Below are 26,594 nucleotides of genomic sequence, written 5' to 3'. Positions count from 1 at the left end.
ATATTAACACTAGGTTTAGCCACCTCTTTTTCCTCCTGAAAGTAGAATCAGGAAAAATAAGATATTCCAACTCTTCACTGAATGTGCTGTGCTTAGTTGCTCAGTCGTGCCCAACTCTTTGCGATCCCACGAACTCTAGCCCAGGCTCCTCTGTCCATGGGGATTCTCCAGGCAAGAATATGGCCATGGGTTGCCATGCTCTCCTCCAGGGGATCTTCCCAACCCAGGAGTCGAATCCAAGTCTCCCGCATTGCAGACAGATTCTTTTACCATTTGAGCCACCAGGGAAGCCCTTCACTGAACAGCCAACCAATTTTTAGGGCAGAGAGCATGACATAGGTTTTGGATCACTGAGAAGTTCCACAGTTGTTTTGTACATGTTCCTTGATATCTAGGCTGATTTTACCCTCTAATTTGTCTCTTATTGTAGAGACAAAATTTAAATTGCAAAGAAAGGTGATTCCCTTCAGCTTCATGAGGCCAATCTGGTCTCCAACATTTAGAATATTCCAGGGCCCCAGGGACATACCTCTTTTCTTGGCTTTGGTTCACCTAAAGATTCCAGAACATGATAGGTAATAAAACTGGAAGGATATGGAAGGAACCGGTCATGGGGGAGTCTTGAGTGCCATGCTGAGGAGGTTGGACTACCCTTAAGTAATGGTGTGGCATCAGAGGGTGTTGGAGGAATAAAATTATCCATTTTGCTCTTTGGACCTACTGCTGTGGTTAAATGGTTATTCTGTTGCTAAGTCATGTCCAATTCTGCAACCCCATGGCCTGTAGCATGCCAGGCTCCTCTGTCCTCCACTATTTCCCAGAGTTTGCTCAAATTTGTGTCCATTGAATTGGTGACACTATATAACCATCTCATCCTCTGCCACTCCCTTATCCTTTTCCCTTCAATCTTTCCCAGCATCAGGGTCTTTTCCAGTGAGTCAGCTCTTCTCATCAGGTGGCCAAAGTATTGGAGCCTCAGAATTAGTCCTTTCAGTGAATATCCAGGATTGATTTCCTTTGAAATTGACTTGATCTCCTTGCAGTCCAAGGGACTCTCAAGAGTCTTCCCTGGCACCACAATTCAAAAGCATGAATTCTCAGCCTTTGTTATGGTCCAGCTCTCACATCCATACATGACTACTGGAAAACCATAGCTTTGACTATACGGACATTTGTTGGCAAACTGATGTCTCTATTTTTTACTATGCTGTCTAGGTTTGTCATAACTTTTCTTCCAAAGAGCAAGTGTCTTAATTTCATGGCTGTAGTCACTCTCTGCAGTGATTTTGGAGTCCAAGAAAATAAAATCTGTCACTGCTTCCACTTTATCGTCTTCTATTTGCCATGAAGTGATGGGACCAGATGCCATGATTTTAGTGATCTGGTCCTATGACCTTGATGAACTATGCTTTCATTTTTAAATTTTTAGATTATTTTTTAAAAATTAAGATATAATAGCTAGGGAACTATATTCAATATCCTGTGACAAACCATAATGGAAAGGAATATGAAAAATAATATATATATGTATAACTAAGTCACTGCTATACAGAAGAAATTAACATTGTAAATCAATTACACTTCAATAATTTTTTTAAAATTATTGAGTCAAAAAAATTGAGATATAGTTGATGTACAATATTATATGTTACAGATGTACAGCAGAATGATTCACAATTTTTAAAGGTTATACACTATTTATAGTTACCATAAAATATTTCATACTTGTGTTGTACATTATGTCCTTGTAGCTATCTAATTTTATACATGATAGTCTATACTTCTTAATCTCTTACTCCTGTTTTGCGCCCCCCACTCTTTCCTTTCCTCACTGGTAACCACTAGTCTGTTCTCTATATCTGTGAGTCTGCTTCTTTTTTGTTATCTTCACAAGTTTGTTGTATTTTTTGGATTCCACATATAAGTGATATCACACAACATTTCTCTCTCTCTGTCTGACTTATTTCACTCAGCATAATGCCCTCCAAGTCCAACCTGCTGTTGCAAATAGCAAAATCAATGATCCATGCTTTTGAAGAGCAGTGTTTGATTTATCTGCCTTGGATATTTGCTATTGTACTTTTGTAACCTATTCATCTGTGGATCCATAAATCCTTGTATAATATGATATAAATATCCCCAGAATGGCGAGAGAAGAGCAAAAGAGAAAGGACTGTCTGGATTACCATCCAAATCCCCATGTTATGGAAGACTAGCAGATAGATTATGGACCAGGCAGAGGCTGGAAGGTGAGGGGGTGGACAGTGACAAGAAGATACCTAACTATCTTAGGATTCCATGAAAGATCCAGAGACAACAGGTGGCTAAATTGGAACCAAATGCTGAAGCTGAGGTGAACATTTATTTTATTTATTTAAGAAGATTATAATTTACATAAGCAGTGAGATGATTATGGATGTTTCAGGTTTATATACACAAAATGAATATGCATTTAAGTTGAAAGGCCACATACCTGGTAAACTAGGTTGGCATTTTCATGCATTCCAAATATTTCTGGGTCATCTATCAAAGGCAGGTTTTCAATGTAGTCTTTAAACTCTTGCAGGCTGTCAGCCAGGGGCGCAAAATAGATACCTGTTATTGAAAACACAGAAGGCAAATATGTCTTAAATAGATGACCTTTGAGTACTGCCAAGTTTGGTGCTTCTCTGTCTGTTCAGATGGTGGCTATTATCAGCTGCATCATGGAGAAACAGGGATTTTTTTTTGCAAGCCCCCTAGCTTTCATTGTTGTGTCAGATTCCTTCGCATTTTCTGGAGGCCGTTAGCATCTATCAGTGTCCTAAGGTGTCACCTGCAGAACATTGCAAGATTCTAAGAATTCAGGGATGTGCTGCTGAAAGGTGTGCTCTGAAGTGATAGAACTTTGAAAACACATTTAGACAGAGTACAATCTATTTTAGACCAGAAATAGTTAAAAACGGTTATCACACAATAGATATCTTTGTACTCCTACAACTAAAGCTGAAGCTTTGACAATCCTGGACAGCATATTAAAAAGCAGAAACATCACTTTGCCAACAAAGGTCCATATAGTCAAGGCTATGGTTTTTCCAATAGTCACGTATGGACATGAGAATTGGACGGAAGAATTGGTGCTTTTGAACTACGGTGCTGGAGAAGACTCTTGAGAGTCCCTTGCACAGCAATGAGATCAAACCAGTCAATCCTAAAGGAAATCAACTCTGACTATTCATTGGAAGGACTGATGCTGAAGCTACAATACTTTGGCCACCCGATGCAAAGAGCCAACTCATTGGAAGAGACTCTGATGCTGGAAAAGATGGAGGGCATGGGGAGAAGGGGGCAACAGAGAAAGAGATGGTTGGGTGGCATCACTGACTCAACGTTCATGAGTTTGAGATAGTGAAGGACAAGGAAGCCGCCTGGCATGCTGCAGTCCCTGGGGTCGCAAAGAGTCAGACACGACTTAGCAACTGAAAAAGGAACAAAGCAAGGGGATGGTGAATATGGGGATCTAGGTGGTGAGGACTGGACACAGACAGCTCCTGGATGGAAAACTGAGGATGCTGTTAATGACTTCTTGGAAAAGGTCTTTTTCGATAGTATTGAAAAGTCACTCACCTGATTCAGAATATTTATAACCATCTTGTAATGTTTCAGGAGAAAAAAATCTTTTCAAGACAGTACGAAGGCATCTTTGATCCCAGGTATCCGTAACTCTTCCACCATAGGTAATTTCACCTGAAAAGGAGTTTGCATTTAAAAATGTTGTTTGTTTTTAATTGATATGCATACCCACATTCTAATAGGTTTATTTATTTACACATTTGGCACATTGAGTGTCTTTCCACTAACCTATCCCTAAAGATAATAAAAGTCAATTTTTAAAAAGCAGAAAGAAGACTAGCATATGTTGTTGTTGTTTAGTTGATAAGTTGTGTCTAACTCTTTTGTGACCCCCACCTGAACTGTAGCCTGCCAGACTCCTCTGTTCATGAGGTTTCCCAGGCAAGAATACTATAGTGGGTTGCCATTTTCTCCTCCAAGGGATCTTCCTGACCCAGGGATGGAACCCTTGTCTCCTGCATTGGCAGGTGGATTCTTTACCATTGAGCCACCAGAGAAGCCTAAGGAGGTATATGTACTTCCCCCCAATTATTTTGCCTTTCCCAAATAATTGAAACTAAAGCTACTGAGCTCTGTTTACATATTTCTTCCTTCTTCCTGTTTTTTTTTTTTTTTCTTTGTTTAAAAAATATTGAAATATTGACTTTTGGCCTTATCCCATCACTGACTGTAGTATTGTAAAACATACCTACTTTGCATCAAAGACTGCTTTTTTGGGGGCCAGTAAGCTAAATGGAACCAAAATATTTACAACAAGGCATTCAAAATCTATACATACCTTATACATTATTGATGTACAAGGAGGAAAGGATAGATACAAGATGCAAGAGACAATTTACCTCACAGAAATTAGATTATGGGGAATTAAAATTTATTGGTATCCCGTCTCTCTTTCCACAGAGAAGCTATGCTTCATTGTCACCCCCACATTACAATAGGAAATATAGTTATTCTGTGCTGTAATGGTTGTATAACTGATGTGGTGGTTTAGTTGCTAAGTCATATCTGACACTTGTGACCCCATGAACTGTAGCCTGCCAGGCTCCTCTGTCCATGAAATTTCCCAGGCAAGAATACTGGAGTGAATTGCCATTTCCTTCTCCAGGGGATTTTTCCCAACTAGGGATTGACCCTGCATCTTCTGCATTGCGGGTGGATTCTTTACCCCTGAGACACCAGGGAAGCCCACTGCTGATATAATTCCTTGGAAAAATTCCAGACCCATTGCTACAATTTATTATTCACCTCTGTAGTGCTCCAAGAAGAATTTTACCTATGATACTGATGTTGTCAACTTCTGAATCTTTTAAATGTTTATCTGCTCATCTCCATCTCTTATTATGTCAAGATTTTTTTTTTTCCATTCTCTTTCAAGCTGAGATGGTTGGTTGAGAGAAAGTTATTTGTGCTTGGATCTTTGTAGTTTATTTCTTTCAGGACAGCAATGTGCTAACTGGCATCTATCTTTCTTCTCCTGTTGAAGCACCTCTGATCAGTCTTTTTTTTTTTTTAATTTCTTTATTTTAATTGGAGGCTAATTACTTTACAATATTGTAGTGCTTTCTGCCATACATTCACATGAATCAGCCATGGGTGTACATGTGTTCTCCATCTTGAACCCCCCTTCCACCTCCCTCCTCATCCCATGACCTCAGGGTCATCCCAGTGCACCAGCCCTGAACACCCTGTCTCATGCATCAAACCTGGACTGGCGATCTATTTCACATAAAATATACATGTTTCAATGCTATTCTTTCAAATCACCCCACCCTCGGCTTCTCCCACAGAGTCCAAATCTGTTATTTATATCTGTGTCTCTTTTGCTATCTCGCATATAGGGTCATTGTTACCATCTTCTTGAATTCCATATATATGTGTTAATACACTGTATTGGTGTTTTTCTTTCTGACTTACTTCACTCTGTATAATAGGCTTCAGTTTCATCCACCTCATTAGAACTGATTCAAATACATTCTTTTTAATAGCTGAGTAATATTCCATTGTGTATATGTACCACAGCTTTCCTATCCATTTGTCTGCTGATAGACATCTAGGTTGCTTCCATGTCCTGGCTATTATAAACAGTGCTGCAATGAACATTGGGGTACACGTGTCTCTTTCAATTCAGGTTTCCTCAGTGTGTATGCCCAGCAGTGGGATTGCTGGGTCATATGGCAGTTCTGTTTCCAGTTTTTCAAGGAATCTCCACACTGTTCTCTATAGTGGCTGTACTAGTTTGCATTCCCACCAGCAGTGTAAGAGGATTCCCTTTTCTCCGCACCCTCTCCTGCATTTATTGTTTGTAGACTTTTTGATAGCAGCCATTCTGACTTGCGTGAGATGGTACCTCATTATGGTTTTAATTTGCATTTCTCTGATAATGAGTGATGTTGAGCATCTTTTCATGTATTTGTTAGCCATCTGTATGTCTTCTTTGGAGAAATGTCTGTTTAGTTCTTTGGCCTATTTTTTGATTGGGTCATTTATTTTTCTGGAATTGAGCTACATGAGCTGCTTGTATATTTTTGAGATTAATTCTTTGTCAGTTGCTTCATTTGCTATTATTTTTTCCCATTCTAAAGGCTGTCTTTTCACCTTGCTTATAGTTTCCTTCATTGTGCAAAAGCCTTTAAGTTTAATTAGGTCCCATTTGTTTATTTTTGCTTTTATTTCCATTACTCTGGGAGGTGGGTCATAGAGGATCTTGCTGTGATTTATATCAGAGAGTGTTTTGCCTATGATTTTCTCTAGGAGTTTTATAGTTTCTGGTCTTCCATCTAGATCTTTAATCCATTTTGAGTTTATTTTTGTGTGGTGTTAAGAAAGTGCTCTAGTTTCATTCTTTTATGAGTGGTTGACCAGTTTTCCCAGCACCACTTGTTAAAGAGATTGTCTTTTCTCCATTGTATATTCTTGCCTCCTTTGTCAAAGATAAGGTGTCCATAGGTGTGTGGATTTATCTCTGGGCTTTCTATTCTGTTCCATTGATCTATTTTTCTGTCTTTGTGCCAGTACCATACTGTCTTGATGACTGTAGCTTTGTAGTATAGTCTGAAGTCAGGCAGGTTGATTCCTCCAGTTCCATTCTTCTTCCTCAAGATTGCTTTGGCTATTTGAGGTTTTTTGTATTTCCATACAACTTGTGAGATTATTTGTTACAGTTCTCTGAAAAATACCATTGGTTGCTTGATAGGGATTGCATTGAATCTATAGATTGCCTTGGTTAGTATACTCATTTTCACTATATTGATTCTTCCAATCCATGAACATACTATATTTTCCCATCTATTTGTGTTATCTTTGATTACTTTCATCAGTGTTTTATAGTTTTCTATATACAGGTATTTTGTTTCTTTAGGTAGATTTATTTCTAAGTATTTTATTCTTTCATTGCAATGGTGAATGGAATTGTCTCCTTAATTTCTCTTTCTGTTCTCTCATTGTTAGTGTATAGGAATGCCAGGGATTTCTGTGTGTTAATTTTATATCCTGTAACTTTACTATATTCATTGATTAGCTCTAGTAATTTTCTGGTGGAGTCTTTAGGGTTTTCTATGCAGAGGATCATGTCATCTGCAAACAGTGAGAGTTTTACTTCTTCTTTTCTGATCTGGATTCCTTTTATTTCTTTTTCTTCTCTGATTGCTGTGGCTAAAACTTCCAAAACCATGTTGAAAAGTAGTGGTGAGAATGGGCACCCTTGTCTTGTTCCTGACTTTAGGGGAAATTTTTTCAATTTTTTCACCATTGAGGATAATGTTTGCTGTGGGTTTATAATATATGGCTTTTATTATGTTGAGGTATGGTCCTTCTATGCCTGCTTTCTGGAGGTTTTTTTTTTTTTTTTTTTTAATCATAAATGGATGTTGAATTTTGTCAAAGGCTTTCTCTGCATCTATTGACATAATCATATGGTTTTTATCTTTCAATTTGTTAATGTGGTGAATCACAGATTGATTTGCAAATGTTGAAGAATCCTTGCATCCCTGGGATAAAGCGCACTTGGTCATGATGTATGATCTTTTTAATATGTTTTGGGATTCTGTTTGCTAGAATTTTGTTAAGGATTTTTGCATCTATGTTCATGAGTGATATTGGCCTGTAGTTTTCTTTTTTCATGGCATCTTTGTCTGGTTTTGGTATTAGGGTGATGGTGGCCTCATAGAATGAGTTTGGAAATTTACCTTCCTCTGCAATTTTCTGGAAGAGTTTGAGTAGGATAGATGTTAGCTCTTCTCCAAATTTTTGGTAGAATTCAGCTGCAAAGCCATCTGGTCCTGGGCTTTTGTTTGCTGGAAGATTTCTGATTACGGTTTTGATTTCCGTGCTTATGATGGGTCTGTTAAGATTTTCTATTTCTTCCTGGTTCAGTTTTGGAAAGTTATAGTTTTCTAAGAACTTGTCCATTTCTTCCAAGTTGTCCATTTTATTGACATATAGTTGCTGGTAGTAGTCTCCTATGATCCTTTGTATTTCTGTGTTGTGTGTTGTGATTTCTCCATTTTCATTTCTAATTTTGTTAATTTGATTCTTCTCCCTTTTTTCTTGATGAATTTGGCTAATGGTTTGTCTATTTTATTTATCTTCTCAAAGAACCAGCTTTTGGCTTTGTTGATTTTTGTTATGGTCTCCTTTGTTTCTTTTCCATTTATTTCTGCCCTTATTTTTATGATTTATTTCCTTCTACTAACCCTGGGGTTCTTCATTTCTTCTTTTTTCTAGTTGCTTTAGGTGTAGAGTTGGGTTATTTATTTGATTTTTCTCTTGTTTCTTGAGGTAAGCTTGTATTGCTATGAACCTTCCCCTTAGCACTGCTTTTACTGAATCCCATAGGTTTTGGGTTGTTGTGTTTTCATTTTCTATGCATATTTTCTATGCATATTTTGATTTCTTTTTTGATTTCTTCTGTGATTATTGGTTATTCAGAAGTGTGTTGTTTAGCCTCCATATGTTTATATTTTTAATAGTTTTTTTCCCTGTAGTTGACATCTTATCTCACCACATTGTGATCAGAAAAGATGCTTGGAATGATTTCAATTTTTTTGAATTTACCAAGGCTAGATTTATGGCCTAGGATGTGCTCTGTCCTGGAGAGGGTTCCATGTGCACTTGAGAAAAAGGTGAAATTAATTGTTTTGGGGTGAATGTCCTATAGATATCAATTAGGTCTAACTAGTCCACTGTATCATTTAAAGTTTGTGTTTCATTGCTAATTTTCTGTTTAGTTGATCTATCCATAGGTGTGAGTGGGGTATTAAAGTCTCCCACTATTACTGTGTTACTGTTAATTTCCTCTTTCACACTTGTTAGCATTTGCCTTACATATTGCGGTGCTCCTATGTTGGGTGCATATATATTTATATTTGTTATATCTTATTCTTGGATTGATCCTTTGATCATTATGTAGTGTCCTTCTTTGTCTCTTTTCACAGCCTTTATTTCACAGTCTATTTTATCTGATATGAGTATTGCTACTCCTCCTTTCTTTTGGTCTCCATTTGTGTGAAATATCTTTTTCCAGCCCTTCACTTTCAGTCTGTAGGTGTCCCTTGTTTTGAGGTGGGTCTCTTGTAGACAGCATATATAGGGGTCTTGTTTTTGTATCCATTCAGCCAGTCTTTGTCTTTTCATTGGGGCATTCAACCCATTTACATTTAAGGTAATTATTGATAAGTATGATTCCATTGCCATTTACTTTGTTGTTTTGGGTTTGAGTTTATAAACCTTTTCTGTGTTCCCTATCTAGAGAATATCCTTTAGCACTTGTTGAAGAGCTGGTTTGGTGGTGCTGAATTCTCTCAGCTTTTGCTTGTCTGTAAAGCTTTTGATTTCTCCTTCGTATCTGAATGAGATCCTTGCTGGGTACAGTAATCTAGGTTGTAGGTTTCTCTTTCATCACTTTAAGTATGTCCTGCCATTCCCTTCTGGCCTGAAGAGTTCTATTGAAAGATCAGCTGTTATCCTTATGCGAATCCCCTTGTGTGTTATTTGCTGTTTTTCCCTTGCTGCTTTTAATATTTGTTCTTTGTGTTTGATCTTTGTTAATTTGATTAATATGTATCTTGGGGTGTTTCACCTTGGGTTTATCCTTTTTGGGACTCTCGGTTTCTTGGACTTGTGTGACTATTTCCTTCCCCATTTTAGGGAAGTTTTCAACTATTATCTTCTCAAGTATTTTCTCATGGTCTTTTTTTTGGTCTTCTACTTCTGGAACTCCTATGATTTGAATGTTGGGGCGTTTGACATTGTCCAAGACCTCTGGTCAGTCTTATTGGCTTAGCCACTTAGAGTGAGGGTGTAGCTGACTCCCTGTATCAACAGTTCTAAGAAGGAAGAAGGAGATGCTGTTGTACTTTCCTGAGAATATTCTTCAGTTACCCTCTGGGAAGTCTTGGAACACAAAGTTGGGTTAAATCTTTGTGGTCAGTTTATGGTCCTGGGGGCTGATGGGAATATAAAGGTCAAGTTTCTTCAGTTGTATGATGATGTCTGGGAAAGGAGGGTGGCTTGGAAAAGTCAGGCTCCAATAATTAGTCAGTGGTGAGAGGAAGAGTTGTCCTAAAATGCATTATTCTAAAAAAAAAAATTCAGGGACTTTCCTGGTGATTCAGTGGTTAAGATTCCATGCTTCCTCTGTTGGGAGCATGGGTTGATACTTGGTTGGGGAACTAAGATCCTACATGCCTCGCAGCAGGGCCAAAAAATTTCAAACTAAAATATCTACATTTTGAGAAGCAGCATGGAAATTATTTGCCTTAAACATGAGGCTTGGTGATTTTGTGTCCAGATTCAGTGTTACCTTTTTTGTTGGATCATATGAGTAAACCAGGAACTCGAATAATTTGACTCAAGGTATCTGACTCACTTTTAGGCTTACTTTTAAGCAGCAATCTTCTGGATTTAGAAGAACATTTGGGAGGGGGTGTCCACCACACATGCCCACCACATGTCCTAGTCCTGGCATGATGGTTCCTAAGGGTCTCACTGCAAATCCTGATGTCATGGTTTTCCCCTTCTCTTCTATTCTTATCCCCATGAGTTGGTTCAGGGATGGCCTAATCCAACTGGACAGGCCTGAGGTTTGGCTTTGTCCTTGTCCACTCTGTGCTCAGATCTGATTCCTGGACTTAGGCATTGCTCTGGCTTACTCTATAAAATTTTAAGGACCCCCCGCCCCCACTTCCTCCAACCCCAAACACCTTCTCATATTCAAAGCCTCCTTAATCTTTCTCTGTTTATTCTCTCTTGTCTAGTCTCCCCTTTGGTGTTGCTATAATCCCCTTGTTAAATTCTTCATCTTGCTTTTACTATAGCTTTGTAAATGATTGCACCTCTTCCCAGCCTAAAAGACTGTAATTGCCAACCATAGCTTATAAGGTAGAGTCCAAATTTATGAAGAACACACACAGGCTTTTAAGATGTGCCTGCAGATCACTTTTTTTTTCTTTTTTTAGTTTTATTGAAGGTAAAGCTTTCTTCTACATACAACACCTCTTTAAAAAAAATGATTTATTTATTTAGTATTGGCTGTGCTGGGTCTTTGTTGCTGCATAGGCTTTTCTCTAGTGGAGAGCAGGGGCTACTCTCTAGTCGTGGTGCGTAGGCTTCTGATTGCAGTGGCTTCTCCTGTTTCAGAGCATGCATTCTAGAGTGCTTGGGCTTCAGTAGTTGCAATTCCTCAGGCGCTAGAGCACAGGCTCAGTAGTTGTGATGCATGGGCTTAGCGGCTCTGTGGCATGTGGGATCTTTGTAGACCAGAGATTGAACCTGTGTCTCCTGCACTGGCAGGTGGATTTTTTACCACTGAGCAACCAGGGAAGACAACATCATCTCTTTATAGCCTGCTCCAGCACTACTGAACTATTCACAGTGTCTGCAGGCATAGCTCATCCTGACACTGCTGGGCTTTCCCATCAGTGTTCTCTCTGCCAGCGTGTTCTCCTGCCTCTTCTCTTCCGCTGAGCCCAACCCACTTTTCAGCATCCCGCTCAACCATCACACCTTGGTGGAGCTTCCCTAGATTCCTCCAGGTAGCATTATTTGCTCCTTTTGAATTCCCATAGCATTGTCCTTACAACTTCTATTTTGGTAATTATACCATATTATAGTTTATTTATTATCTCCATCCATGAATTTTTGGTAGATGGGGGCTACATCATCTTTGTATTTCCAGCCTTTAACATAGTAGAACTAAGCTGTATTTTCTGGATTAATCCATAGATGACTGCCTAAAATCTCATCATGAGCAAATATCATTGCCTGGATACAGCACTGCCTTTTTTAAATAAGTTTTTAAATTTATTTTATTTTTGGCTGCACTGGGTCTTCATTGCTGTGCTCAGGCTTCCTCTAGTTGCAGCTAGAGAGGGGGCGACTCTTCGTTGTGGTGTGTGGGCTTCTCATTGCAGTGGCTTCTCTTATTGCAGAGTACAGGCTCTGAGCTTCAGTAGTTCTGGTGCACAGGTCCAGTTGCTTGAGGCATGTGGAATCTTCCCAGACCAAAGATTGAACCTGTGTCCCTTGCATTGGCAGCATATTCTTAACCACTCTGGGCCACCAGGGAAGTCCTCAGCATTGCTTTTTCCCTCCTACTTTTTAAAAACCTTTTTAATGAGCTATACCTTGAACATCACAAAAATCACTTAAATTTCACATGTATAACTAGTTTTTAGTAAATTGACAAGATTGTGTAACATTATAATCTAATTTTTGAACATTTTTATCATCTTCCCCAGAATACATCTTGTGCCCATTTGCAGTCACAGTCCTTTTCTATTCCGCCCCATGCAGTCATTCTTTCTGTCTGTATTCTACTTTCTGTGTGTATACTTGATTTTTTCTGGAAATTTCACATAAATGGAATATACAGAATGTGATATTTTGTGTCTGGCTTCTTTGACTTAGCATGTTTTTGAAGTTTATCCATATTGGAGCATGTACCAGTACTTTATTTCTTTTTATGGAGCAATTATGACTCAGCTGGTAAAGAATCTGCCTGCAATGTGAAAGACCTGGATTCGATTCCTGGGTTGGGAAGATCCCCTGGAGAAGGAAAAAGCTACCCACTCTAGTATTCTGGCCTGGAGAATTCCATGGACTGTATAGTCCATGCGGTTGCAAAGAGTTGGACACGACTGAGCGACTTTTACTTTTCAATACTATATTGTGGGGTTTTCCCAGTGGCTCAGCCATAAAGTATTCACTTTCAATGCAGGTGAATCAGGAGACATGGGTTCCATCCCTAGGCTGGGAAGATCCCCTAGAGAAGGAAATGACAACCCACTCCAGTATTCTTGCCCAGGAAATTCCATGGACAGAGGAGATTGTGGGTTACAGTCCATGGGGTCACAGAGAGTCGGACACAGCTGAGCACACACATTGTCAATCTTAAATTGTATGGAATATACCTTGTTTTATTCATCCATTCATCAGTTGATAGACATGCAGGTTGTTTCCACTTTTTGGTATTATGAATAACAGTTATGAACATTTATGTACAAGTTTTAGTGTGGACATGTGTTTTCATTTTCCCTGATATATATGTAGGAGTGGAATGGAAATTATAGGTCACATGGTAAGACTATTAAAATATTTTCCAAAGCAGTGGCACCTCATTACATTGCCACCAGCAATATATGAGAATTTCAGTTTCTCCACTTTCTTGATAACACTTGTTATGGTCTTTTTTTTTGTTGTTGTTATAGTCATCCTAATAGGTATAAAGTGGTATTTCAATATGGTTTCAATTTTCATTTTCCTAATGATTAATTGAGCATCTTTTCATGGGCTTATTAAGCATCTGTATGTATTTTTTTGTGAAATGTACATTCAAATCTTTTGCCCATTTTAAAATTGGATTTTTTTTTTCTTACTGTTGTAGGAGTTCTTTACACACTTCATAGACAGATGCCTTATCAGATACATGACTTGCAAATATTTTCTCTCAGTATATGTCTTGCTTTTTCATTTTCTTGATAGTGTTTGCTGAGGTGTAAAAGCTTTACATGTTGAAAAAGCTGAATTTATTATTTTTCTTTAATTACTAGTGCCTTTTGCACCATATCTAAGAAGCCATAATTAACCTAAAGTCATGAGGATTTATTTATATGCTTTCTCTTAAGAGTTTTATAGTTTTAGCTCTTACATTTAGATACACCACTCAGTTTGAATTAAGTTTTTTGTATGCTATGAGATAAGGATTCAAATTCTCTCTTTAGCAGCTAGGTATCCAATTGTCCCAGCATCATTTGTTAAATTGTTTTGGTGCCTTTGTTAAAAATGATGATAAATATAAGTGTTTATTTCTGGATTCTCAATTCTGTTCCATTGACTATATGTCTAACGTTATGCCAGTACTATATAGTCTTTTTTAAAAAAAATTGAATTTAGTTGATTTACAATATTGTGTTTAAGGTGTACAGCAAAATGATTCAATTATACATATATGTGTATATATCTTTTTTCCAATTCTTTTCCTTTATAGTTTATTATAAGATATTGAATATAGCTCCCTGTGCTATACAGTAAATCCTGTCTTGATTATTGTGGCTTTGTATAACTTTTGAAATTGGGAATTATAACTCTTCTGACTCATTTTTTTTTCAAGATTGTTTTTGTTTTTTGGGGCCCTTCACATTTTCACAGATTTTATGATCAGCTTCAGCTGTTAAATGTGTCAGTGATTGTGTTAAATTTGTGTTGTGCTTGTGCTTAGTTGCTCAGTCATGTCTGACTGTTTGTGACCCCATGGACTGTAGCCCACCAGGCTCTTTTATCCATGGGACTCTCCAGGCAAGAATACTGGAGTGGGTTGCCATGCCTTCCTCCAGCAGATCTTCCCGACTCAGGGATCGAACCCAGGTCTCCCGCATTTCAGGCAGACTCTTTACCATATGAGCCACCAGGGAAGCCCGTGTTAAATCTATAGATTGTATTAAATCTATAGATCGGTCTGGGGAATGTTATCACTTTAACAATGTTGTATGTCTCAATTCATAAGCATGTCATGTCTCTTCACTAATTTAGATTATCTTTAACTTTCTTTGGCTGCTTTGCAGGTTTCAGTGTACAAATCTGCACTTCTTTTATTAAATTTATTCTTAAGCTGTTTATTATTTTTGATGTTATCATGAACATAATTACAAATATTTTCAAGTTGTTCATTGCCAGTGTACAGAAAAGGAGTTGATTTTTGTATATTGACTTTGTATCCCACAGCCTTGCTGAACTCATTTGTTACTTCCAGTTTGTGTGTGTGTGTGTGAATTCTTTAGGATTTTCTGCATTCAAGAGGTTGTCATCTGCAAATAATTTACTTCTTCCTTTCTAAACTGATGCCTTTTATTTCTTTTCCTTCTCTAATTTCCCTGGATAGAAACAACAACATTGAATAGTAGTAGAGAGAAAAGATATATCATTGTCTAGTTCCTTTCTATGCTTTTCAAAACCCAGTTACTTTCACGGCAGTAGAAACAACTGAGCTAACAGAAAGGTCAAAGGTTCTAGGAAAGAAAGAAAGCAGAGAAAAGTTGGGAAGCAGAAATTTCAGGGTATGCACAGGGTGGCAGGGAAGAATACTGTCTAGTTCACTGTTATGTTAAGCAATCTTGGCCCCACAGGAGTGGCTGGGGGCAGAAGTACAAAGGAGCTTCCCAGGTTCCATGCCCACCCTTCTTCGTCCAGCCTGTTTCACTGCCCTTCACTCAAGCATGTTCCAAGGTGTCACATGCTGTTCAAGTCTTTAGATCAGCTTACCCCTCTCTGCTGTTCCTCATTTCCTTTGCTTACCAATGAAAACCATCCATTCCCATTCTGCTCCTTTGCAGGCTCTCTCCCTCCCCCACCTCCTAATGGGAATCTTTTCTTCATTATTTGGGCCTGCATGGTCTATACTGGATCTAGTTTTATCAGTAAGATCTCACAGGGCCACAGTTAACATTTGCTAAAAATTATACTCAATAAAATATTTTTTCCTTTGTTGTAAGTACCCCTGACTCAATAAGTCTCTACTGGTGAACCATGTTCAGATTCTTTTGAATTTAAGAGCACAAACTCTGGAGGCTGGACTGCCTGCATTTAAATCTTGCCTTCACCCTTGTAAACTCTGTGCTTCAGTTTTCTTATTTGTAAAATAGGGATATAATGGTCTTTACCTTATAGGGTTCCTATGAGGATTAAATCTTCTAATTCGTGGGCTGTGCCTGAAATGTGCTTGGCATGTAGCAAGAACTATCTAAGAGCTCACTATTATTATCTGGGAAAATGTCTGTCCCGTCTGCTCTGTATAAACATTCTTATGATATTCTTATCATGGTCTTATCTTCTCAAAGGGAATATCAGAAGTCATCACCACCCTCACCATACACTTGGGAGGACACCATCTTGGTATAAGCCAGGTAGGTGTAAACCAACAACCATGTGGTGGAGAGCTGGACATCAGACCATGTGGGCATACTGACCAGTGATGTAAATCAGTGCATCCCACGGAATCTTTCCTTCTTGACAGTAAAGGTTGAGGTTCAGTAGAGCGCATTCCCTGTCACTATCATTAAATTCATAGCAGATATTCCAACCAAGAGGGCCAAACTTTTTTCTCTCCTAGAACAGAAAATGAAAGTGGTCTTAAAATTTGATAAAATTAATTCTGCATAAAATACTTGAAAACCAGAGTTTCTGTTGAAGTTTGGCATCCTCATTGTGCAAAATGCCATTCAACTTGAGTGAGGCTTTCAGTTTGACTTTCACCAAATAGGGCAGGCACCTCTTCCTCCAACTCTGGCCTTTTTCCAATTTTCCAAAAGATAATTAGATGTTACTGAAAATGTGAAATCGTGACAGAACATTTGTTCTTTATGGTAAAATAAAATATTTCCCCGTCAAAATAGGAAAAAATATCCCACCCTAGAGTCTTCTTGGTATAAAAATACTGATGCTAATCACCTGTCTGATGGAGAAAGCTGCCCCTAAATCTTCTCAGTAGTCTGTCCATCACGTAGACTTTTCAGTCATGCCTGATGGGTTGATTATACACTGACTTCTCTATAGAGATCTCTTAAAAAAACTGGTATCCAGAATCTCAATTCCTGTTTCATGACTCTCCACAGGGAAATCTTTCCTGCTCTTTGTTATCGCCCTCTTCCACCTAATTTCTTAACTCTAAACTACTGATTATATCAGAGGATGGGTGCCATGTTCCCTCTTCTTTTTTTTTTTTGAAACTTATCTTTTATAAAATTTTTAAAGGCTACACTCCATTTACAGTTACTACAAAATATTGGCTATAGTCCCCATATTGTATAATACATTGTTGAGCTTATCTTATACTCAACAGTTTGTACCTCCTGAGAGAGTTAATTCTCAGATAGGTTGATAAGGAGTCCCTGGCTCTCAAGGAGGAGAAAAGGACAAGTTTTTTTTTTTTCTACATTCCTTCATCTTAGTCACATAAGACATTATTTTCTTTCAGCCCAGAGCTAATTATTACACAACAAGACAACTCTTCTTGATCAAGGGTATGTTTTTCCTTAAGCTCTGTACTAATGATTATATAACAACAATGTATCTTGCTCAAGGACATGTTTCTTTTTCTTAAGGAGAACCTTCTGTCTAATCCTGTTATCTTATGTGGGAGTGGGTCTAGTAAGACCTTTCTATTGTTAGTTCTAATCCTGTTATCTTAAGATGTATGTTATGGGAGTGGGTCTGGTAAGACCTTTCTATTGTAGAAACCAATTGTAAAAGTATATAAGGCCTTGATAAAACTATTGAGTGGGGCACTCTCTACCCCCTTCTGATATCTATGTCAGAAGCTTTCCTTATCCCTTTTTCACTGTAATAAAACTCTGCTACACAAAAGCTCTGAGTGATCAAGCCTTGTCTCTGGCCCCAGATCTAAATTCTTTCCTCCAGAGGTCACAAATCTGACACCATTCATCATAAACTATCACTCCTCCTTCCCCACCCCATATAGCCTCCCACCTGTAACCACTAGTTTGTAACCACTTCTTTTGTGTTATATTTACTAGTTTGTTGCATTTCTTATATTCCATGTATAAGTGATGTTATACAGTATTTGTCTTTCTCTGACTTATTTCACTTAGCATAATGGCCCTCCAAGTCCATCTATGTTGCTGCAAATGGCAAAATTTCATTCTTTTTGATGGATGATTAGTATTCCATTGTGTATATATATATACATATATTTATCATCATTTTTATCCATTCATCTTTGAGGGACACTTAGGTTGTTCCCATATAATGGCAATTATACTCTGTTTGCTCCTCTTGATTTCAAAATTTCCCTAAGTCTTAAATCACTTCCTACATCTCAGATGCTTTTGTAGTAGAACAAAGGCCTCCCACATAGACCCTCTAATCCCAGAGTCTTTGATTTTCTCTAGGGTCTTGTTTACTTATTTATTTCATATCTTGTATATTTAGTCTTTGTTTTTTTCTCTACTAATTCTTTCTTGGCAGACCAAATACATTTGAAAACCAGGCAGCCTACCTAATCAAGACAGGGATACAGAGCTAAAGTCAGAGTTCCTGTACAAGGCCACAGAGTAGACACAAGGTTAGGGCAGTGAGTTTGAACAGAGGGAAGGAGAAAGTAGTGTTGAGTTGAAGGTCACTGGTCAGGGGACTTGGGGATCTAATCACAGGGAGGAAGCCATTAAGGGTGGTAAGCCCACTCAAGCAGAAACAGGTGAGAGTGAAATTATTGTAATAAAAAATGAAGACTTGCTGCCCAACATGATATATATGTGTAAAGGAGGAAGGATAAAAACAGTCCTGAAATTCTGATGGTAGGTGATTAAAAAAATGGGACCGCCGATTTCAGGAGTAGAGTCTGGAGGGGAAGCAGATTTTGTGAGTGAAGCACAGCTGAGGAGACAACTTCATGCTTTTGAATTTGACCTGCTGCATTCGTCCAGGCCATGTGGCTCCTTAGGTCAGAGCAGATCTGGGAAGCAAAGCTGTGAGGTACAGAGGCAAGGGTCATACAGAAATCAGGGAGTGTGCATGTTAGTAGCTCAGTCATGTCTGACTCTTTGCAACCCCATGGACTGTAGTCTGCCAGGCTACTCTGTCCATGGAATTCTCCAGGCAAGAATACTGGAGTGGGTAGCCATTTCCTTCTCCAAGTGAGCTTCCTGACCACAGGATCGAACGCAGGTCTACATTGCAGGCAAATTCTTTATCATCTGAGCTACCAGGGAAGTCTAGGGACTGAGTTAAAACAACTTGAGTTCAGACAGAACAAAGACCTCAGCATTTCACAATATCGTTTGTAAGCTTTTAATTCTTACTTTTTATTGATTTAAAGTGTTAGTCATTTGGCCATATCCAACTCTTTGCAAGTCCATGGACTGTAGCCCGCCAAGCTCCTCTGTCCATGGAATTCTCCAGGCAAGAATACTGAAGCGGGTAGCCATTCCCTTCTCCAGGGGATCGTCCTGTCCCAGGGATCAAACCTGGGTCGCCTGCATTGCAGGCAGATCATTTACCATCTGAGCCACCATAGAAGCTCCTTGTTGACTTTTAACCCAATACACTTCTCCTTGTCTATATTTAAAAAATTAGCAAATTGGGTGTACCTGAATAATTGCATGGAAGAAACAAATGCCGAATATTATTTGTCTCCATTTTCTTCCAAGTATATTTTCTTCAAAAAATGAAGGCATCATTTCGGTAAATGCACGTCTGATATTTGCACGTAAACCTTTTGGAGGCTCATTGGTTACCTGTATTTAGAGACACATGGCAGAGAGTGTAGCTGTATATTTTTGCATTTTTTCCAAATAACACATATAGAAGCCAGCGAGGGGATGCAGGTAACTGATGGCTGGGAGGCATTCCTGCCCTGTTCCTGCCAGCTCTGTATCTCTTTCAGCCTTGGCCTCTGGAGAATACGGGGTCTTCAGGCCTACAGTGGGTGGGTGAACCACCTCCACAAGAACCTCAGACCTTTCCATTTGGTGTCCATTTTTCTAACCAAAGGCCAGAAAGGATGCTCAGGCCTTCTGCACTGGATTTTCTGTTCATCTCAATGTCCACCATCACTCCACACTTTGCCTTGATGGCACGGGGCACCAGGCAAGAGACAACACTGGTTCCTGAGTGATCATTCATATGCAGAAGTATGTGTTAGTTGCTCAGTCATGTCTGACTCTTTGTGACCACATGGACTGTAGCCCACCAGACTCCTCTGTCCATGGGATTCTCCAGGCAAGAATACTGGAGGGGCTTGCCATTTCCTTCTCCAGATTCATGCAGAGGCTTCCCATATATGGAAACTTCGATCCCTAGTCGGGGAACTAAGATCCCGAATGCTGTGCAGCATGGCCGGAAAAAAAAAAAAAAAGTTGCCTTCTAGGACTTGCCATAGGGTCTCCAGCCCTCAGCTTGAAGGTCTATTTTCCTTAGTAAGTCTCTCTATCCAAGCTTTCTGAATTACGTGAAAGATGATCGAGGTTTCAATCCATCAGCCCTACTGCCTCTGGGCTTTCCTGTCTCCCACATGCTGAAACATTTTCTTAACTCTGGGAAGGGTTCTATTCTCACCTCTCTGTGTCCTAGACATTTTCTTGAAGAGGGGAAGCAGGGAGGTGTTGAATGACTGGCAGAAGGGCACACAGGAAGGGCAATGGCCTGGGAAATTGTTTCCCTACTCACTCTCTGGTGAATGGACGCTGACTCCCGCCTCCCCACCTTGGCTGACCGAACCCTGACACAACCCTGCACAGGCCCAGTGGGCTCCCTGGATCCACTCGGGGAGCACCCTGAGGCCAATCATGTCACAGAGTTCACCCATGAACATATGTTACCTTGACCGAATTTTGAAGGACTGTCACAGGAAATGTATTACTAGGCATGGAACTTAAAAAAAGTCGAAATGTGTCCTTGATAACAACATCTGTTTAAAACAAAGACAAAAAAGAAAATACTTAATTTAGTAATATTTTTCTATAAGAAATAATTATTATAGGATAGAAAAAGATAAGCTCTGTTTAAGGACTAGTTTATCTTTTTAAAATATTTGATGTTGTAAAATGTTCTAAAATGGAGGTGAGGGGACTCCTTCTAGAAGCTCTTCACCCAGGTGAGTCTGGCAGTCTGGATGTTGGCACAGTTGAGTAAAGAAATTAGGAACTTGTTCTTTTCTTTTTTTAAAAAATTATTAATTATTTTGACTGCGCTGGGTCTTCATTGCTGTGCATGGGCTTTCTCTAGCAGCGAGTAGGGGCTACTCTCTGGTTGTGGTGTTCAGGCTCTAAAGTTCAAGGGCTTCAATAGTTGTGGTGCACAGGTCCAGTTGCCGTGAGGTATGTGGAATCTTCCCAGACCAGGGATCGAACTTGTGTCCCCTGCATCGGCAGGCAGACTCTTAACCACTGGACCACCAGGGAAGTCCAGGAATGTTAATTTTCAATGCTTGATAGAAATGTTAAGGGTCATTCCTCCGAAATTGGTAATTTTTCAAACGAAAAAAAGGACAGTTACTGTCTTTATGCTTGTGAAGTTGTTTTAGTTTTTGTTTGTCATTCAACTTAGGGAAAATTGCATGAAAATGGTCAGAAAGCCTTATGGAGAATAAAGGAATGTGTTCCTTCTGCAGAGAAGAAGCAAAGGAAACTCAGTGAGCAGGGAAATAGAGAGACCTCACAGGTAGCATCAAGAAGTCAATATGCTTCCTTTCTGAGTTGTGCACAGAGAACCTAAGAAAGAACAAGCTGCATTCCAGTTTCAAAAGGCCAGAGCAGAACTGTGAAAACCACTGTTCCTGTCACAGAAAGACACAAGCATCATCCAAGGAGGCCTTTCTTGGCATTGGTCTCTAGGCAAAAGTGATGGTGTTCCTCTGGTATGCTCCTTAGGGGGAGCCCCCAGGCAGTAGCTCTTCTGTTTACTTGGAATGCTCTTCCTTTAGACTCCCTGACTTTTCTCAAGTGTTGGTCAAATGCCAACTTCTCAAAGAGGTCTACCCAGACCACCCCATTTAAAACTGCTCTTCACCCATCTTCCTTACTCCCATTCCACCCCGACCTTCCTGTTCCTCCTTACTTTACTTTTAATTTTTCTGAAAGCACCGACCACATTCTATCATACCATATACATTACTTATTTGTTATGCAGTTTGTCTGTCTCCACTCGCTAGCACGTAAGCTTGAGGAGGGCAGATGACTGTGGTTGCTTTGTTCACCAACATGCCCTAAGTAGTTAGGACAGTGTGTGGTACACAGTAGGTTCTCAAATATTTATTAAATGAATGGCTGCAGATTAAAGTTGTATTTATGCTTCTTAGTTTAGTAATCTAAACTAATGAGCTACATTAAATAGCCAAGATTAAGTTAGTTCTAGTATTGTTCTAGTAAAGTTAGTCCACTTTTTGTTGGACCAAAAAGTTCAAGGGAAGAACCCAAACAAACTTTTTGACCAACCCAATGCAATTCTAGAGCAACATTAAAGTTGTTTCTGTGGTAAAAAGTTTTTCAGTAATCATGTGTGGATATGAGAGTTGGACCATAAAGAAAGCTGAGCACTGAAGAATTGATGCTTTTGAACTGGGGTGTTGGAGAAGAGTCTTGAGAGTCCCTTGGACTGCAATGACATCAAACCAGTCAATCGAAAGGAAATCACTCTTGAATATTCATTGGAAGGACTGATACTAAAGCTGAAGCTCCAATACTTTGACCACCTGATGTGAAGAACTGACCATTAGAAAAGACCCTGATACTGGGAAAGATTGAAGGCAGAAGGGGAAGGGGACAACAGAGGATGAGATGGTTGGATGGCATCACCGACTTGAAAGACATGATTTGAGCAAGCTCTGGGAGTTGGTGATGGACAGGGAAGCTTGGCGTGCTGTAGTCCATGGGGTCGCAAAGAATTGGACACTACTGAGCGACTGAATTGACTGACTGATTAGCATAGAAGTCAGATATCATAAAATCTTAGGGCTAATGATTTCATTAACCAAACACTCCCCTCTCCGCCCCCCAAACAAAAAAACTGAAGAGTGAAAAAGGCCAGGCTTAGAGAAGCATCTTAAAAATCCTTTTTTCCTCTCACGACTGCAAAAGCATCAAGGATCTTAACATTTACAGACATCATAGAAGTTTAGAACTGGAATAGAATAGAAAACATCTTAGTATGGGACTTGTAGCAGTGGGGCTGTGTAGTCACTTTATTTCTGAGGAAGCAGAGGCCCAGAGACGAGGTGTGATATATACAGTCAGGCAGTGGTGGGGGCCAAACTCTACTCAGGTCTTAGAATTTCAAGACCAGAGGCTTCCCCCCCCCGCTTTCTTTCTCTCTTTTTTCTTTCATTCACTTTTGCTTTTCAACTTCTTACCTGAATGTAATTTTTAAAAATATTTATTTATTTATTTGACTGCTCCTGGTCTTAGTTGTGGCATGTGGGATCTAGTTCCCTGACCAGGGATCTAACCTGGGCCCCCTATATTGGGAGCATGGAGTCTCAGCCACTGGACCACCAGGGAAGTCCCTCCCTGAATGTATTTTATTTTATACTGGTTCAAGTTAAACATTAGAACCCAAATGGTTATGTTAGTAAACAGTTGTAACAATGACCAGAAGAGGATTTCTCTGTCCACTTAAGCACTTAAACTTCATCAACAACTTCTGTGGCTTCCGTGGCCCATCCAGCCTCCTTGTAGGTCTGGCAAGGTCATTGTAAAGGTGAATGACTGGTCCTCATTCAGAAGGCTCCCATAGTACCTCTGCAGCAAACTGCTTTTTAGATGCCTTCTCTAGTATTTTTTCTTAATCATAATCCTAATCAGGATAAGGAATCTGATGATTCAAGTAGTAAACAACTTATCATTTTTCTTTACTTATTTAAATAGAAGTAAGTCACAGACCCCACAGGAAGCAAGCCATCTCTTGTTTGTATTGCGAAGAGTGGAAAGAGTGGAGATTCTGGATGGCAGATGCTACAGACTCTGTCCTTGATGCAAGCAGTGTGTAGAAGGCAGGGCACGGGGCAATAAGGGAGTGAGGGATCTTTGGGGAAGGCTGCTAAGCCCTGTTGGTGGTTTGGTGACCAGTGCACACTAGCTGCTCTGTAAAGGAGAAGGTCTTCATCTTAACAGGCAACGATAAGGGAAGTCATCTGCATAGTTCTCACCTTTCTAGAAAGCCCTCTGTCAGGACACAAAAGAGGACACCAGAGAAAAGGCCCTGGATATCCCAGGTGGACAGTTCTCTTCCACGACCTCCTGGGACAGTGAGGAAGTGTGTCCCACCCAGCTTATTATTATTATTACCTATCATACAGTTCCTAAGGTTTCAACTATTTTTATACCACTGAATAAAAACGAGTCAATTCCAATTCCACTTCTCTCTTTGCAGTCCATTATACTTCCCTGAGTGGGAAAGAAGGCAGTGGTAGTATAGTTAGTGGTGGCAATTATGACTTAGATGTTGGGCACACCCGTGGGGATGTGTGTGTCTGTGAGACACTTGTGAAAGTTAATTGTCATGTGGGTTATAGAGGATACAAAGTAGTAAAACACCTCCCTGAGAATTGGTGTTAACTTGAACTCTGTTCCTGAACTTCTCTCATTCTGTAGTGAAAAATAGAATTTTCTTCTTTTGTCCTAAGTCCATTTTCTATTTCTTTTTTTATTAATATCATGCCTAGATGTTATTTATTTTGAATTCAAATGGTCTCCCATAGAAGGTAACATGAAACAAAAATGACCCAGTTCATTGTATCCTCAGCTTGGAGTCTGAACATTTTTATTTGAATCTGGGTTGTGTAACCTAACTAAACCCCTCTAGATCTCAAATTTTTCCTTTTAATATAGGGTAAACAATGCCAATAGTAATTATTATAAGGGTTGGACTCAACAAGAAAGGCCACATAAAAATTATATTATTATATAAATGCTATATACTCAACATACTTGAATCTGTGAAGGTTTTAATTAGCTCCTCCATTGCCAACATCCAAGAAACAGCAAGGTGGCAGTTTTGCAGAAACACCCAGTTTCCTGATTTCATTGCATCTTTGATCATTCTTTCAGCAATAGGTCCTTGTCCTTGTCCCAGTGAAATTGACTGCACCCTGAATTCAAAAACAACAGTGAAATGCCATTTCATATTATTTATAAGTAATGCAACTATTAAGAAATGTAAATATGGTAGGCTTCTAGAATATGTATACATTTCAAATTCTCATTCTGATAGATGTAAAAATATTTTTTCCTATTGTTTTTTTACTATAACACACAAAAGTGCATAAGACAAATATAGTTCTGTGTATACAAATATACAAATAAAAGTGCATAGAGGAAATAAACATCTGTGCTTGAGAAGAGAACTTCCCTAACACCCCAGAGACATCTCTCCTATCTCCTTTCTATTCCAATCATCTTCTCTTCCTCCATACCAAAGGTACCCTTTGTCCTGACTTCTAATGCTATAGGTCAGTTTTTAAAAAGCTTTTGAAAACCCAAAGTCTAACATACATACAAAAGTACACAAATCATTAGTGTTTAGCTTGATGAATTCTCTCAAAGAGAATGTACACAAGAACCACCACCCAGGGAAAAAAAAAAGAGAACATCACTTGTACCCTGTCAATTAGTATCCTCCCTTTGTCTCAAAGGCAACAATTACTTTGAATTCTAACACCATAGATTAATTTTGCTTGTTTTTGAATTTATATAAATGGAATCATAAAGTGTATATTTATATTTGGTCTATTTCAATCAACATTATTTCTTCAGATTAATTCATATTACTGTGCATCTTTCATTTTCATTGCTGTATAATATTCTACTGTATGCTTATATCACAGTTTATTCATCCATTCTGCTCTTGCTGGACATTTGAGTTACTTCTGGTTCTTAGTTATTACAAACAATGCTGCAATAGCCATTCTCACAGATGTCTCTTGGCATACATGTGTACTCCATTTTGTTGTGTATATTCCTAGGAATGGAACTGCTGTTTGACAGAGTACGTGTATGCTTAATCTTTTTATAATATCAAATTGTTTTTCAGAGTGATGCCATCATTGCACACTTGTACCAGCAATGGGTAAGAGTACTTATTTTTCCATAACTTTGCTAACACCTGATAGATATATAATGGTATCTCACTGAGGTTTTAAATTATTTCCCATTTTCATAGGTTTATTTATTGGGCATTTGGATATTTGCTTTTATATTCTTCTCTCCCCTTTTTTCCTACTGGTTCACCTGTCTTTTTTTTTATTGATTTCTAAGAGTTCTTTACATTGGATATAAACTCTTTGTTATTATTATTTTTTTAATTGTCTTCATAGTTTTGCCTTTTCCAGAATGTCATATACTTGGAACAATCCAGTATATATAGCCTTTTCAGATTGGCCTCTTTTACTTGGTAATATGCATTTAAAGTTCTTGCATGTCTTTTCATGGCTTGATAGGCTCATTTCTTTTAGCACTGAATAGTATCCATTGTGGGCTTCCTGGGTAGCTCAGCTGGTAAAGAATACACCTGCAATGTAGGAGACCCTGGTTCAAATCCTGGGTCAGAAAGTTCATCCGGAGAAGGGATAGGCTACCCACTCTTGTATTCTTGGGCTTCCCTGGTGGCTCAGATGGTAAAAGAATCCACCTGCAATGCAGGAGACTTGGGTTCAATCCCTGGGTTGGGATGAGCCCCTGGAGGAGGGCATGGCAAGCCACTTCAGTATTCTAGCTTGGAGAATCCCCAGGGACAGAGGAGCCTGGCGGGCTACAGTCCATGAGGTAGCAGAGAGTCGGACCTGACTGAGCGACTAAGCACAGAAACCACAGCACAGTATCCACTGTGTGGACACAACACAGTTTATTCATCCATTCATCTGCTGAAGGACATCTGGGTTGCTTCCGAGTTTTGGCAATTATGAATAAAGCTGCTATGCATTTAATGTAGGCTCTAGTATAACGTAGGTTCTTGGGTGAACATAAGTTCTTAATTCCTTTGGG

At 39.1% G+C, this 26,594-nt stretch overlaps 1 protein-coding gene across 1 annotated transcript in view; it reads right to left on the bottom strand.

The window, feature by feature from the left end:
• The window catches only part of LOC122441724 (dynein axonemal heavy chain 6-like), a 111,869-nt gene that overhangs the window by 21,610 nt on the left and 63,665 nt on the right, over positions 1 to 26,594 (bottom strand). Inside the window, exons 18-23 of the mRNA XM_043468689.1 lie at positions 24,543 to 24,703; positions 20,439 to 20,527; positions 19,209 to 19,355; positions 16,071 to 16,209; positions 3,607 to 3,726; positions 2,474 to 2,595 (exon numbers count right to left, since the gene is read on the bottom strand). Coding sequence (XP_043324624.1) covers positions 2,474 to 2,595; positions 3,607 to 3,726; positions 16,071 to 16,209; positions 19,209 to 19,355; positions 20,439 to 20,527; positions 24,543 to 24,703 — 778 coding nt within the window. The remainder of the gene's footprint in view (positions 1 to 2,473; positions 2,596 to 3,606; positions 3,727 to 16,070; positions 16,210 to 19,208; positions 19,356 to 20,438; positions 20,528 to 24,542; positions 24,704 to 26,594) is intronic.

This window comes from Cervus canadensis, chromosome 5, assembly GCF_019320065.1.
Source record: "Cervus canadensis isolate Bull #8, Minnesota chromosome 5, ASM1932006v1, whole genome shotgun sequence".
NCBI classification, from domain to species: domain Eukaryota; kingdom Metazoa; phylum Chordata; class Mammalia; order Artiodactyla; family Cervidae; genus Cervus; species Cervus canadensis.
This window is presented reverse-complemented; position numbering and strand designations above follow the sequence as displayed.